The sequence below is a fragment of the Symphalangus syndactylus genome, chromosome 13 (assembly GCF_028878055.3).
Source record: "Symphalangus syndactylus isolate Jambi chromosome 13, NHGRI_mSymSyn1-v2.1_pri, whole genome shotgun sequence".
NCBI classification, from domain to species: domain Eukaryota; kingdom Metazoa; phylum Chordata; class Mammalia; order Primates; family Hylobatidae; genus Symphalangus; species Symphalangus syndactylus.
In genome coordinates this window covers 103,130,760-103,147,214 of record NC_072435.2, presented here as the reverse complement: position 1 = coordinate 103,147,214, position 16,455 = coordinate 103,130,760, and the positions used below count along the sequence as shown (strand labels likewise).

At 43.5% G+C, this 16,455-nt stretch overlaps 1 protein-coding gene across 2 annotated transcripts in view; it reads right to left on the bottom strand.

Moving 5' to 3' along the window:
* ABTB3 (ankyrin repeat and BTB domain containing 3) overlaps positions 1 to 16,455 on the bottom strand; it is a 356,047-nt gene that overhangs the window by 109,636 nt on the left and 229,956 nt on the right. For both annotated transcript variants that reach the window (XM_055240104.2, XM_055240106.2), the window contains exon 3: positions 5,864 to 6,068. In XM_055240104.2, coding sequence (XP_055096079.1) covers positions 5,864 to 6,068 — 205 coding nt within the window. The remainder of the gene's footprint in view (positions 1 to 5,863; positions 6,069 to 16,455) is intronic.

Genomic DNA, 16,455 nt, shown 5'->3' with positions numbered 1-16,455 from the left:
ACTTATCTCCTGTCCAGGTGACATGCAGGTGCAAGGAGCTGAGATCCACATGGGTGATTGTGGGAGGTGCCGTGCCCTGCCCTGCCCTGCCCTGGTTTACAAACCCCAATATCTCTTGTAACAACTCCATAGCAATAGCTTCCAAGGTCTCTTCAAAGGACACAGCTAGTTACAAGAGTCAATAAATTAAGGGAAGTCAAAAGCTCTGGGTCTTTATCAATATTTCTGGTACCTCTAGGCCAGATGTAATTTGTTAATCTGGGATCATTCTGACCATAAGCAATGTTTCCCAGAAACATAAGGGTTGACACTGCAATTTTTATAAGGTTTCCTCCAGGGGAACAGAGCTAGAGAGTTAATTCAAGGTCAAAAGAAGGGGAAAAGATTTGTTAATCTTCTACCCATACTGGGCCTCCCAGAGGTTTTCTTCCTGCTTTAAGCAGTCATGAGAGGTTCAGCTTTTGCAACTAAGTATCCTGACTGGTAGTGCTGCTTGTATCAAGGATACCTCTACTCACTTGCCTTCTGATTTACATTCCTTATTGGAAAAGAACAGAGTAGAGCTGTAACTAACATGCTGGACTTACTGCATAACTGCAGGTATGTCCACAGGATTAAGTTGAAGTTTGAATCTCACTTGTCACATATATCACAGAGATAAAAAATGTTAAGATGTAATGTGCTGGGGTGAGCTTTTGGTAGAGTGAGTATCATGGAACATGTATTTGGTTGTCATTCACTGCTAATGTCTGTTATGTCTGCTTTATTAACTCTGTTTCTTCAAGTGTAAATTCTTCCATTTGTTAAGATTATTTTGTTTCACATTATTAGTTTTCCTCAAACAGTTGGTGATTGGTGATTGTATACTCATGTTTGTAGTTGATATTCCCCTGGCAGACATTTCCCTGATATGAATGTCTGTACATTCCGTTTGCAAAAGGAACAAGAGCTACCACTACCTAGGAATAAATTGTGGTTTGTTTTCAGTGAGACTGGAAGAGGGCAGAACTACGTAATTGTCTAGTCTTCCAAGTGAAGCTGCTCACAGTTACCCCAGGCATTACCAGCTAGCTACCTGAGGCAACAAAATACTCCAATTTATCCTACTATTTTTTTCATCTTGTGGTAATAAATTACTAAAATTATCCATGGCCAAAGACATCTAGGAATCATAGATATTTCCGGTAATGATACAGGTGAAGGAAACCTTATTCTAGATTTAGGATGATTCTTTTTGAAAACAGTACCCTTACGCAGCCCCTCCCATCAAAATTAAGCTGTTTTCATTTATCATTACTATTTGGAAAATAAATATCACCTAATCGTAAATATTATAAAATTTGTCTGAGTTTTTTAAAATAAAAATATCTGAGGTACCTGAATGATTTTAGAAGCTCAAGAAATAGTAGCCAAAGTTCTGGAAAAACTTAGACTACAGAAATCTCACACTGGCACTAAGCTTCTTCAAAATTCCACAATGAAAAACGAAACTATCCAAAACAAATGCAGCAACTCCAAAGCTGTGCCCACATGAAATGGTAAAATGGTGCATGCAGGCCTACTTCCAAATACTTCAGCCAAGAAAGGCTGTTCTGACAAGAAAGGATGGTTTGAGGCATAAAATAATCCATATTTCGCCAATATTTCCCAGGCCGTCCGTTGGGCACAGATGAAAACAAATAATATTCAGCCCCTGTTCTTGAAGAGCTTATAGTCTAGAGGAAAACCATATAAGCATCATGGCCCTACCTGACTTTGTCAGAATAAAGATAGTCAAGGAGATGATCATGTTTGATAGATTTGCAGAATAAAAAGAACACACACAGAGAGAAAGAGAGAGAGAGGAGAGAAAGAAATAACTCCAAATTAGAGTCCTAACTTCTATTGGAAATTCTCGTTTGGAGGCTTTGGTACAGAGCTGGTGTGAATAAACACTTGACTGAAAACAGAGGCCCCCTTGCCTCTGAAGTTCTTCCACGTGTGTTTTCCGGTGCTAAACACTAAAGCCTGTTCCATCAGGGAGCCGGAAGAAATAACGATCCCTCTAGAAAGAATCACAGGCAGGTTTCTTTAAGGACAATGAAAATAGCATTTTAGAGCCCAAAAAGTATACTATAAGTAACTGTTTTAGGGAGGAAGGGGGTTCCCCTTGTGCCAGGCATGGCACTGGATGTCTTAGCTACAATGTCTAATTCATTGCTCACATCAGTCTCATGAGGATGGTTGTGTTCTCACCTTACGAAGGACAAATGGAGGTTCAAAGAGGTGAAATAACAGAGCTACAAGAAGCCGAGCTGGGATCCAAATTTAAAGGACTATATGACTTCCAATCCACATGCTTCCCAGAGGATCACGCTGAACAGAATCTGGAAAACGCTAAGTTCCACTTTGTGTTTTGTGCTGACTCTTGAAAATTCAACCAAAGAAGCATGGAAAGAACGAGATAAATGGCTCTGACAAATTCTGGGACATGTTCTCTTTGCTCTCCTTCTCTGCTCGTGCCTCTTTAAAACTTGTCCCAGAAGATTTGGAAGCGTTAGAAGGTCCTTTTTGGCTTCCAGCCACTCCAACTACACTCTGAGTCCAGAAGGAGATTCAAGAGGGAAAATGGATACTGTGTAATAGAAAGTATAATGGGAGCTGGGCAACTGTGCTGAGCAGGAGCAGGGAGGATGTCACATGGCAAGACTTCCATTTTAGAAGTTCCAGCCTGGTAGGTGTGAGGAAGATGGAGCTCATCAGAGGGTTGTGGTGGTTGTTGTTGTTGTTGTTGTTGTTGTTGTTGTTGTTCTTCTTCTTCTTCTTCTTCTTCTTCTTCTTCTTCTTCTTCCTCTTCCTCTTCTTCCTCCCCCTCCCCCTCCCCCTTCTTCTCCTTCTTCTTCTTCGAGACAGGGTCTTACTTTGTGACCCAGGTTGGAGTGCAGTGGTGCAATCTCAGCTCACTGCAGCCTCGACTTCCCAGGCTCAAGCAATCCTCCTGCTTTAGCCCCCTAAGTAGCTGGGACTACAGGCAAGCACCACCACACCCAGCTAATTTTTGTATTTTTCGTAGAGATGGGGTCTTGCCGTGTTGCCCAGGCTGGTCTGGAACTCCTGAGCTGAAGTCATCCACCCGCCTTGGCCTACCAAAGCGCTGGGATTACAAGTGTGAGTCTCACTCTGTCACCCAGGCTGGAGTGCAGTAGCATGATCTTGGCTCACTGCTACCTCTGCCTCCTGGGTTCAAGCGATTCTCCTGCCTCACCATCCTGAGTAGCTAAGACTACAGGTGTGTGCCACCACACCCGGCTAATTTTTTGTATTTTTAGTACAGATGAGGTTTCACCATGTTGGCCAGGCTGGTCTCAAACTCCTGACCTCAGGTGATCTACCCGCCTCAGCCTTCCAAGGTCAGAGGATTATTAAAGCTCACATGCAAGGATACCATGTAGACATCAAAAGTAGAAACTGAAGTAGAAAAGATGGGGTCCTGAGCCATGCAGTGGCAGTGGTCTAGCAGGGAAGGAATAAAGAAATCTCACTGATGCAGGCTTAATAAGACCTGCTGACCACCTGGGGATGGTGAGGGAGAGGAAGGAGTGCTAGTCAAGTCTCAGTTTTCTGACCGGGGTGACCAGGCCAATGGTGGTACCATTCTTAGAGCCTGGGGAGAAAGGAGGAACAGTGGGTTTTGGGGGAGAGATGATGGCTTTAGTTTTGAGGTAGTTTGAACTCTCCAGATGGAAATGTCCCATAGGCACTTAGATCAACAGGTTTGCTAATTCTTTCATTCTACAAATATTTGTGGACTTCCTACTCTGCTCCAGATGTTGAGTTTGGCATCAACTGAGGAGTGATGGCCAAAACAGATGTGTTCTCTGCCTTCATGAAGCTTTACAGGCAATAAATAAACACAGAAATACACACATAGTTATAAATTATGGTAAGTATGAGGCAGAAAAGAATAAGGTGCTAGGAGAAGAAGAGTCAGCCTGCAAGTATGAGACTTGACAGTGGAAACTGGAAGTCGGCCGAGTGAGATGAGAAGGTTCTGGAGCTCAGCGGAGCCAGTGTCTAGCCGCAGCAGGGAGAGGGGCTCATCTGCTTGGAGGTGGAAGCAGGAGACAACATGAAGGAGCTGAGACAGAGAAACTGCACTACTGGACCGGCTGTCAGGGCTGGGAGTGAAGAGCTAGACACTCCATAGGCTGAGACCAACAGTTTCCATTCTCTCAACTCTTAGCATTTGTACCCAGAGACAGCAAAGTTTTGGTGTGTCTGAAAGATTATTTTTTGGCCATGGACATTTTACCACCTCTCCATTTGGGGCATGTTTGCACGTGAAAATATGCACAACGTACTGACTGATTTGTTGTGGATGGTGGGAGACCTGAGTAATTTAATGAGTTAATTTCCTGAATAAGTTAATTCCAGACTGGATTGAGATATTGATGTTGAGTTGGGATTCTTAAATAAAAAGAAGTAGCCTGGCATGGTTGCTCATTCCTGTAATCCCAGCACTTTGAGGGATGAGGCAGGAGGATTGCTTGAGCCCAGGGTTTGGGACCAGCCTGGGCAACATGGTGAAACCCTGTCTCTACAAAAAAATGCAAAAATGTGCTGGATGTGGTGGGGCATGACTGTAGTCCCAGCTACTTGGGGGGCTGAGGAATGAGAATTGCTTGAGCTGGGAGGCAGAGGTTGCAGTGAGCAGAGATCATGCCACTGTGCTCTATCTAGCCTGGGTGACAGAGTGAGACTCTGTCTCAAAAAAAAAGAAGAAGAAGAAGAAGAAAAGAAACAGTAACCTCCGTATAGCCTATGTTCCATCCTTTTCCCTTAATTGAAAGCCAAGAGACATGGTTTTGTAAGAGAGCCCAATTCAGCCCCAATCCATCTGGCAGAAACAGAGCATCCAATGAGCTTTTCAAAACCACTTGGCACCAAGTAACAGAAAGGAAACTGCAGGAGCCCAAGTTGGGAGTTGTTCAGCTATATGCAGATCATATCTACAACAATAATAATAAAAGTTAACATTTATTGAGCACCTACTATGTGCCGGGCACTGTTCAATTTATTTAATTTTCAAACATCCTTATGTAGGATTTACCCTTTGTGTCCCTATTTTGCAGATGCCTTTCCCAAGGATCCCCAGCTTTTAATGAGAAGAGCATGGATTTGAACCTAGGCAGTTGGGATCACAGAGCCTGCTCTCTTAACCACTCTTTTTGATAAATGGGCCACACCTATAGTACTTAGAGTGAATGGGTCTGTATGGAGGAGGGACCTGATTCGTGAGACACTGTGGGGAGAGGATCTATTAATCTGTTGCTAAAGGAAGTGCGGAGGAAGAGAGGAGGCCTCCAGGCAGCCTCCGAGTCCTCTCCCAGTTCCTTCCTTCCCGTGAGGATTCAGCTTCAAAGAACAGTCACACTGCCTCCCCCTGGGCAATCAAGCCCCTTGCCCACCTGAGAGGCCCACTTCTGGCTGAATAGGTGCTTCTGGTTCTCCCGGGCCCCAGGGCAGCCAGGATGAAAGAAGATGAAGATAACTCCCACGAGAGGTGGTGGCGTCCTCCAAGACTGCCTTCACGAGGAAGCCAACCTTCACTGCCGAGGCCCTTACCCCTCTGGAATTTGCAGACCCACTTGTCTGACATAGGCTAGTTTTATCCTAAACAGAACCAGCCCTATAAAAACCCATTTCAAGGACCCCCACACGGGTCTAAGATATCCCCTCAGGGTGCAAGCTTCCCACCCGGACCACTCTGGCAAGTTTTAGGAAGTGAGTCCTTTCTACCCCCATCATCCTCCCCGTCCTGGACACTTGTCCCACCCTGGAGGCAGTACCCACCCACCACAAGGCAAGGCAAGGCAGTTCTTACCTTTCCACCTGGAGGTTGACTTTGGAAGGCTCCACGTTGGGGTTTTCCCACTCCATTTGCGGGCAGTGCATGAAATAGCAAAGGGTGTACAGGGCCTCGGGCTCCCAGTACAGCGCCCCCTGCTTGTGGTGCAAGGGGGTGCCATTGCCGTGGTGCTTGGCATTGAGGGGCTGCAGGTGATGCATTGCGCGGGACACCAGGTCACCTGTGGACAGAAGGAAGATTTCAGATCCTCCAGGCAGCCAACACTGGCAGAGAAACTGTACCTGAAGATCTCTGTAGAGACTCTGGTCCTTGCAGTCCCTTATTTAAATGAAGTGGTTCAATGGGACCTTGAAGTCACTCACCAAGCAGAGAGGAATGGATTCATTCATTCAGCATAGGAGGGCTTACTGAATCTGGTGTGCTGTTTCAAGCACAGAGGGCTGCTAAGATCATTTTAATTCTGCCCTTCTGGAACCCAGTGTTTCTAACAAGGCTCAGGAAGCCCTTTGCTTCCCATTCCTGCATGCTGCCTCCCTCGCCCTGAGACACACCCTCTATGTTGTGGCCAACACTGCTTTAACCGTAGTCACAAGAATGGGCTATGCTCTCTCTTGCCTCTGAGCCTTGTGCATATGCTATTCCCTCTGTCCAGAACATTCCCTCCCTCTTCTTCTCCAGGCTAACTCCAACTGATCATCCAGGTATCTGCTTATAAATTAATTCCTCTAGGAAACCTCCTCTGGAACCACCCTGCCCTTACTTGGGTTATCACACTGTACTTTTTGTTTTTTTTTTCCTTTTTTTTTTTTGAGATGGAGTCTTGCTCTGCTGCCCAGGCTGGTGTGCAGTGGCATGATCTCCACTCACTGCAACTTCTGCCTTCCGGGTTCAATCAATTCTCCTGCCTCAGCCTCTTGAGTAGCTGGGACTACAGGTGCCTGCCACCACAACTGGTTAATTTTTGTAATTTTAGTAGAGATGGGTTTTCACCATGTTGGCCAGGCTGCTCTCGGACTCCTAACCTCAGGTGATCCGCCTGCCTCTGCCTCCCAAAGTGCTGGGATTACAGGCATAAGCCACCACGCTCCAAGTAAATTTGATGACAACAAAACAGTGTACAGTTCACCCTTGAATAATGCAGGCTGGAACTGCATGGATCCACTTGTACATGGATTTTCTTCCACCTCTGCCACCCATGATACAACAAGAGCAACCCCTCCTTTTCCTTCTCCTCCTGGGCCTACTCAACATGAAGATGACAAGGATGATGACCTTTATGATGATCCACTTCCACTTAATGAATAGTAAATATATTTTCTCTTCCTTATGGTTTCCTTAATAATGTTTTCTTTTCTCAAGCTTACATATTGTAAGAATATCATATATAAGAATATAACATAAAATACATGTTAATGGACTGTTTATGTTACCAGTAAGGCTTCTGGTCAACAGTGGGATATTAGCAGTAAGTTTCTGGGGAGTCAAAAGTTACACAGAGATTTTTGACTGCATGGGGGTTCAGTGCCCCTAAGTCCCACATTGTTCAAGGATCAAATGTAATTAATTTCTAGCTGAATTCTGGCCCTGTTTTCCTTTTTATAAATAACAGGTGTAAGAGAAGTGTTAGGGGCTGATATCAAATGGAACCTTTCTTTATAAAGTAGTTAAGATTGAAATGAATTTAAAAGAATCACTCTATAATCAATATTATTTAATGCATTGGCCCTGTCCTACTTATGATCATCTCATGCACACCAGAATGTGTTGCATACTTTGGGAGACAGTCGCCTAAGATATCTGTGATGGTTAATTTTTTTTTTTTTGAGACAGAGTCTCGCTCTGCCGCCTAGACTGGAGTACAGTGGTGCGATCTCGGCTCACTGCAACCCCTGCCTCCTGGGTTCAAGCAATTCTCCTGCCTCAGCCTCCTGAGTAGCTGGGATTACAGGCATGCACCACCACTCCCAGCTAAATTTTTTGTATTTTTAGTAGAGATGGGGTTTCATCATGTTGGACAGGCTGGCCTCGAACTCCAGACCTCAAGGTGATCCGCCCGCCTTGGCCTCCCAAAGTACTGGGATTACAAGTACGGCACCTGGCCAGTGATGGTTAATTTTATGTGTCAACTTGGCCAGGCTATGGTGCCCAGTTGTTTGATCAAACACTAGTCTAGATGTTGCTATAAAGAAGGTTTTTTTTTTTTTCTTTCTGACTTTTATTTTAGGTTCAGGGGTACACATGCAGGTTTGTAACATGAGTAAATTGCATATCGCAGGGGTGCAGTGTACAGATTGTTTTGTCACCAGGTAAACAGCATAGTACCCGACAGGCAGTTTTTCAATCCTCGTGCCCCTTCATCCCCTACCCTCAGGTAGGCCCTAGTGTCTATTGTTCCCTTATGAAGGTACTTTTTAGATGTGATTAACATTTAAATCAATAGACTTTGAGAAAAGCAGATTACCTTCCACAGTGTGGGTGGGCCTCATTAATTAATTGAAGGCCTTAAGAGAAAAGACTGAAGTTCCCCAAAGAGGAAAGCATTCCGCCTCCAGACTGCAACAACTTTTACTGGAATCTCCAGCCTGCTGGCCTGTACTGCAAAATTTTGGACTTGCCAGCTCCCATAATCACATGAGCCAATTCCTTAAAATAAATGGCTTTCTCAGTCTTTCTCTCTACAGAGAGAGAGAGAGAAATCCTGTTGGTTCTGTTTTTCTGGAGAATGCTGACTAATACAATATCTGCCATGATGCTAGCCCCTGTTGGGGGGATGTGTCTCCCCCATCCCCTCTCACTGTCCAGCTGAAACCAGGCCTTTAAATCTCATCCCTTCTCCACCATCCTGCTGTACCTTTCAACGTGACACATTTACCTAACATCCAAACTCGAGTGAGTGAGGCAAAGTGAGAGGCAGGAGTTTCTCCTCCGAAGGCTTAGCACTCATCTGCTGGCTTCCTGTTTCCTGTCTGAGGGAGGGGCCACTACTTCAAAAGATGACTGGCAAGAGGACTGTTCACCAACTTTAGGGGGGTTGACTATGGGAATGAGGTTCACAGAGCTCTTGATTGATTGATTGATTGATTGATTATAGATGCAGCCTTAAAGTCCTTCTCATGACAAGATTCCAAGCAGCTACTATTTCTTTTTCTTTTTTTTAAGAGACACTCTCTCACCCAGGCTGGAGGGCAATCACAGCTCACTGCAGCCTGGTCTCAAGTGATCCTCCCACCTAAGCCTCCCAAGTAGCTGGAACTACAGTCACAAGCCACCATGCCTGGCTATTTTTTTATTTTTAATTTTTTAATTTTTTGTAGTGGAGATGGAGTCTTGCTTTCATACTCAGCCTGGTCTTGAACTTCTGGCCTCAAGTGATCCTCCTGCCTCAGCCTCCCAAAGTACTGGGATTATAGGAGTGAGCCACAGTACCCAGCTACTACTGAGTAGTAGCTCAGCCCCTACTTCTAATAGGAGTTGTCAAAATAAAGGAAAGCTCTATGTTATCTAAGTCCTAAGGCTTCGTCAGGGCAGCCTAACTAGACTACAATCCACTGAGCTCAGTGCCTGGCCAACAGATCAGGGCCTTGAGCAGATGGCAGCAGTGGGTATGACGGTTAATTTTAGAAGTCAACTTGACTGGATTAAGGGATACCTAAATAGCCGTTAATGCATTATTTCTGGGTGTGTCTGTGAGAGTGTTTTCAGAAGAGACTGGCATTTGAATTAGTGGGCTGAGTGAGGAAGACCTGTCCTCACCCAATGTGGGCAGGCACCATCCATGTGGCCGAGGCCTGGATAGAACAAAAAGGCACAGGAAAGATAAATTCTCTCTCTCTCTCTTCTGGAGCTGGAACACCCTTCTCTCTTGCCCTTCCACCTCCTGCCATATGAGGATATGGCAACAAGCCACCATCGTGGAGGCAGAGAGAGCCAGACCACCTGACCTTGACCTTGCTGGCATCTTGATCTTGAACTTCCCAGCCTCCAGAACTATGAGAAAATAAATTTCTGTTCTTTATAAATCCTCCAGTCTCAGGAGTTTTGTTAGAGCTGCACAAATAGACTAACTCAGGGGGTTACAGCCCTACATCTGTCTGCATCTTCACATACCCAGCCCTGAGCCTGCCTCTCCACTCTCCATTTCCCACAGCTGGAAAATTCATCCAAGAAATTTTTGAAAACATCAAGGAAGGACATTCTCTTTCAGAGGCAGATCACAGGGAAGACACAAGGGCAGCTGCAGATGGAAAACATGGGGAACTACTGCTGAAAGTTAGGTAGGGGTCAGAGGAAAGAGTTCAAATCTCAGCTCCAGCCTGTGTAAACACAGGTAAGTCACTTAACTTCTCAGGTGAGGAATAATCTTCACCTCTCAGGTGGTTATGAGGGTTAAGTGCAAACTGTGCAAATGCCTGGCACACTTGGCATTGAATAAGCAGTTCTCCTGGGCTCATGGCCTGCCTGCTCTTCCTCCTTTCTGAGTGGTGAGACCAGGATGCTAGGTACGTGGGACAGAGAGGGGTAGTCCTGCCAGCATGCTGAACCCTGAGCACCTGATTTGCTGCTTCATGCTGGGGTTGACTTTTTTAGGACTCTACACTGCAAAGCTGCTCATTCCTGCGGTCCCTTTGGGGTGCACTGAGATCCTTAGCTGCTACTGCTTCCTTTTTCTCTCCATTCTCATCTTTTAGAGATTGCACTCCCTGGGAGGAAGAAAAAAAAAGGAAGCTAAGCTGGGTGCCTGCCTCCTGCCATTCACATCACTTTAGCCTAGTAAGGGGAAGCTCCAGCCACTGGTCAGAATAAGAGCTCACAATCGGTGAAAGTTGGGAAGGGACCTAGAAGAAAACTCAAAGATAGAGGCCTGGGGGGGGATGGGTCACTGTGACAATGTTTTTAATTTTCCGGTGAGGACAGTGGCTTAGAGTAGAGGAAGAGGAGACAGCAGAGGTAGAAGCCCCAATATGCTGAGCACCTACCATGTCTCCGGGCATTTAGACATGTTTTCTGATTTGATTTATGTGAGAGCCACATAAGATGAGCATTATTATATCAATTTCAGAGATGGGAAAATTGAGGGAGGAGGTAACCGGCCCAGGTGTCACTCAGCAAGTGGCAGGCTGTGATTCCAACCTGGAGTTGGACACACAATGTGGGCTTGTGTTCTTTGTGACTATGACACAGTGCCTCCAAAAAGGCACAAATCTAGAACCCACTTTTGAGTGTGGTCCTTAAAAAGTCTGACGAAGAGTCTGAGGCTCAAATCCCAAACATCTCCCAAAGTCTGTGCCATTGCAGACTCCAGAGTGGGGCCCACTTGGTGGGGTGGGGGCTCAGGAATTTGGTTGGCCTCTGCTGATGGAGCAGAGCTTCCAGCCTGGGGTTCTCAGAGTCTGCCCTGTTGGTGTCTGTCTGGAGGACAGCGGGTGGCAGGTGGTCAACCTGCATAAGTGACCGATGAGGCCGTAAGAAATAAATCACCAAGCAGGAAGAGCCTGGAGGGGTAGAAGAAGCAACTCAACAACAACGGAGGCCTGGAAGGAAGCTGGTGCTGAAATCAACAGAATTCTGGCCTCTCTGATCAGACTTCCTACCTGGCCCCTGGCAGAGCTGAAAGAGCTGCTCCCTGAAAGCTGTGAAAAGGTGGAGGAGCCCAGACAGCTGAGCTCTGGGATCACCAGAGGAGGCTAAGGTGGATGACAGCAAACCAACAGCTAGTGCTTCCTGTGTGCAGGATAATTCTCAGCACTTTAGACCTGTTACACACATTTAAGTGCCACATGACCCAATGGGGCTGGTCCTGCTAGCATATGCATCTCACAAATGAGGAGAGTGAGGCACAGATAACTAATAAGACTGAAATTACACTGCCACTGAGTCCAAGAACTGGCCTGGAAGCTGCTGCCATCTGGCTGTCCCCCACACCACGCTGCCCTGTGAAGGCAGGGGTCTTCATGCCCTGGGGGCAGCACAGCCTCTGGAGATCCCAAGCTGCTTCTGCATTCCCAGGGTTTTGGCAGAACAGCTCAGCATCCCTTCCACTGGCGTCTGTTGGTAGTGGCATTCTCGGTGGGCATAGAGTGAGGAAGAGCTGCATGGACCATGGAGGCAGGGTTGATGGCAGTAGCTTTGGAAAGGCCTGGAGACTTCCCAGTCCTGCCCTTGGCTGGGAGGTCAGGGTCCCCCAAGGCAGCCCCAGCCATAGGCTCATGCAGGCTCACAGGAGGCCAAGGCCGCAGGCTGTGGGCAGCCCTAAGCTGGGCCACAGCCTGGCAGGAAGTGGTGGCTACACATCAGATGCCACCTGGGGACTCTGAAAAACTGCTGGACAAACTTGCAGAGGCTGGAATTTCTGTGAATCTGCATTTAGAGGGCAGAGTCTGAGAAGCTCTGAGGTTGGCCAGATCTGAGATAGACTTGGCCTTCACTGCCCCCAGAGAGAAGCAGTTTGAAGGGTGTGGGCTGCCCAGTAACTGAGCCATGCTGACACTCACTGTCCTCTGGGAGGAAGGCTGTGCTGCAGACAGCCTGGAGTGAGCAAGGGAGGGTGGAGGGAAAGCCAAGGGGGAAGGCTGCCATCAGGAAGACCTGAGAAGCAATTCTATTTCTTTTTTTTTTTCCTTTTTACTTGACATATAAGAATTGCACATATTTATGGGGTACACAGTGATATTTCGATACATGTATATAATGTATGATGATCAAATCAGGGTAATTACCATATCCATCACCTCAAACATTTATCATGTCTTTGTGCTTGGAACATTCAAAATCCTCTCTTCTAGCTTTCTGAACATATGCAATACATTATTGTTAACTATATTCACCCTACAGTGGAATAGAACATTAGAACTTGGTTCTTGATCTAGCTGTAATTTTGTATCCATAACCAACCTCTTCCTATCCTCTATTCCCCGCTACTCTTCCCGGCTTCTAATAACTATAATGTTAGTCTCTACTTCTATGGGCTCAATTTTTTTTTTAAGATTCCATATATGAAGATCATGTGGTATTTATCTTTCTGTGCCTGACTTATTTTATTTAATATATTGTCCTCCAGTTCCATCCATGTCGCCATAAATGACAGGATTTCATTTTTTAATGCCTGAGTGGTATTCCATTGTATAAATATACACATTTTCTTTATTCATTCATCTGTTGATGAATTCATCATAGGTTGATCCATATCTTGGTTTTATAAGTAGTGTTAACGATAAACATGAGGGTGCAGACATGTCTTGGATATACTAATTTTCTTTCCTTTGGATAAATGCCCAGTAGTGGAATTGTTGGATCATATGGCAGTTCCATTTTTAGTTTTTTGAGGATCCTCCACACTGTTCTCCATAATGACTGTACTAATTTACATTCCCACTAATAGTGTGTGAGGATTCCCTTTGCTCTACATCCTTGCCAGTATTTGTTATTTTTTCTTTTTGATAACAGCCACTCTAACTGGGGTGAGATAGCTCAGTGTGGTTTTGATTTGCATTTCCTCGATGATTATTGATGTTAAGCACTTAAAAATGTACTTGTTGGCTACTTGTATGTCTTCTTTTGAGAAATGTCTATTTAGATCTTTTGCACATTTTAAAATCAGATTTTTTTTTTCGCAGTTGAGTTCCTTGTCTATCCTGGACATTAGTCCTTTGTCAGGTGAATAGTTTGCAACTATTTTCTCCCACTCCATAGGCTGTCTCTTCAATTTGTTAATTGTTTCCTTTGATGCACAGAAGCTTTTTCATTTGATATAGGCTCATTTATCTATTTTTGGTTTTCTTGCCTGTACTTTTGAAGTCTTACCTCTAAAACCTTTGCCTAGACCAATGTCCTGAAGGATTTCCCCTATGTTTTCTTCTAGGAGTTTTACATTTCAGGCCTTGCATTTAAGTCTTTAAGCCATTTTGAGTTGATTTTTGTATATGGTGAGAGATAGGGATCTGGTTTCATTCTTCTGGATATGGATATCCAGTTTCCCCTGCACCACTTATTGAAGAGTGTCTTTTCTCTAATATATGTTCTTGGTGCCTTTGTTGAAAATCAGTTGGCTGGAAATGCGGATTTATTTCTGGGTTCTCTATTCTGTTCCATTGGTCTATGTGCCTGTTTTTATACCAATAGCACGCTGTTTTGGTTATTATTGCTTAGTATACTTTGAAGTCAAGTAGCATGATGCCTCCTCTTTTGCTTAGGATTGTTTTGGCTATTTAGGGTTTTTTTGTGTTTCCATATAAACCTTAAGGTGTTTTTTTTCTATTTCTTTGAAGAATGTCGTTGGTGTTTTGATAAGGATTGCACTGACTGTAGATTTCTTTGGGTAGGATGATAATTTTCCAATATTAATTATTCCAATCCATAAGCATGGAATGTCTTTCCATTTTCCGTGTTCAATTCTTTCATCAGTGTTTTGTAGTTTTTATTGTAGAGATCTTTCACTTCATTGGTTAAATTTATCCCTAGGTTTTTTTTTTTTTTTGTAGCTATTGTAAATGGGATTGCTTTCTTGATTTGTTTTTCAACTAGTTTGTTATTGGCATATAGAAACACTACTGATTTTTGTATGTTGATTTTGTTTGCTGCAACTTTACTGAATTTGTTACTCAGTTCTCACAGTTTTTTGGTGGAGCCTTTAGATTTTTCTAAATATAAGATCATGCCATTTGCAAAGAGGGGCCAGTTTACTTCCTGTTTTTTTGATGTGGATGCCATTTCTTTCTCTTGCCTAATTGCTTGTTAGGGCTTCCAGTACAATTTGAATAAGAGTGGTGAAAGTGGGCATCCTTGTTCCATTTCTTAGGGCAAAGGCTTTCAGCTTTTCCCCATTAAATATAATGTTAGCTGTGGGTGTGTCATATATGGCCTTCACTGTGTTGAGGTTTTTTCCCACTATGCCTAATTTGTTGAGAGTTTAGGGATGTTGAATTTGTCAAATGCATTTTCTGCCTCTATTGAGATACTCACATGGTTTTTGTTCTTTTACCCTGCTGATGTGATGTGTGTGTTTCTTGATTTGTATAAGCTGAACCATCCTTGCATTTCTAGGATTAATCCAACTAGATTACGATGTATTATGTTTCTGATGTGCTGCTGAATTTGCTTTGCTAGTATTTTGTTGGGATTTTTGCATTTATGTTCACCGAGGATATTGATCTATAATTTTCTTTTTTGTTGTTATTTTGTTTGGTTTTAGTATGAGGATAATATTGGCATTGTAGAATGAGTTAGGAAGAATTCCCTTCTCTTCAAATTTTTTTGGAATAGTTCGAGAAAAATCGGTGTTAATTCTTCTTTAAAAGTTTGGTAGAATTCAGCAGTAAAGCCGTCCAGTCCTGGGCTTTTCTTTGTTAGGAGAATGTTTATTACTGAGTCAATCTCATTGCTTGTTATTGTTGTTCACGTTTTCTATTTATTCATGGTCCAATCTTGGTAGGTGGTAGGTGTCCAGGAATTTATCTGTTTCCTCTACGCTTTCCAATCTGTTGGTGTATAGTTATTCATAATAGCCTCTAATGATCCTTTGTATTTCTGTCGTATCAGTTGTAATGCCTCCTTTTTTGTCCCTGATTTTATTTATTTGGTACTTCTCTGTTTATTTCTTAGTCTAGCTGAAGGTTTGTCAATTTTGTTTATCTTTTAAAAAAACTTTTTATTTCATTGATCCTTTGTATTGTTTTTTAGTCTCTATTTCATTTATTTCTGCTCTGATCTTTATTATTTCTTTCCTTCCCCTAATTTTGGGTTTGCTTTCTTCTTGCTTTTCTAGTTCCTTAAGGTGCGTTGTTAGGCAGTTTATTAAAAATCTTTCTACTTATTTTGATGTACGTGTTTATTGCTATAAACTTTTCTCTTGGCACTGCTTTTGTGTATACTATAGATTTTGGTATGTTATGTTTCCATTTTTATTTGTGTCAAGGAGTTTCTTATATTTGTTTTTTTTTTTTTAAGAGACAGGGTATTGCTATGCTGCCCAGACTGGAATGAAGTGGCTACTCACAGTTGTGACCATAGAACACTAGAGCCTCAAAGCCCTTGGCTCTGGTGATCCTTCTGCCTCAGCCTCCTGAGTAGCTGGAGCTACAGATGCATGTCACTGTGGCTGGCTCTTTAATTTCCTTTTAAATTTCTTCATTGACCCATTGGTCATTTAGAAGCATGCTGTTTAGTGTCCATGTATTTCCAAAGTTCCTCGTTATTGACTTCTAGTTTTATTCCTTTGTGGTCTGAAAAGATACTTGATATGATTTCAGTTTTTAAAAATTTGTCAAGACTTGCTTTGTGACCTAACATATGGTCTAAACTGGAGAATATTCCATGTGTTGTTGAGAAAAATGTGTATTCTATGGCTGTTGGGTAAAATGTTGTATAATATCTGTTAAATCCATTTGGCTTAAAGTGCAGTTTAACTCTGATGTTTCTTTGTTGATTTTTCTTTCTGGATTATCTGTCCATTACTGAAAGGGGGCTGTTGAAGTCCCCTACTATCATTGTATTGCAGTAAATCTCTCCCTTTAGCTAATAATGTTTGTTTTATATATCTGGGTGCTCTGGTGTTGGGTACATATATATTTAAAACTTATATTCTCTTGCTGAAAGTATTCCTTTATCATTAT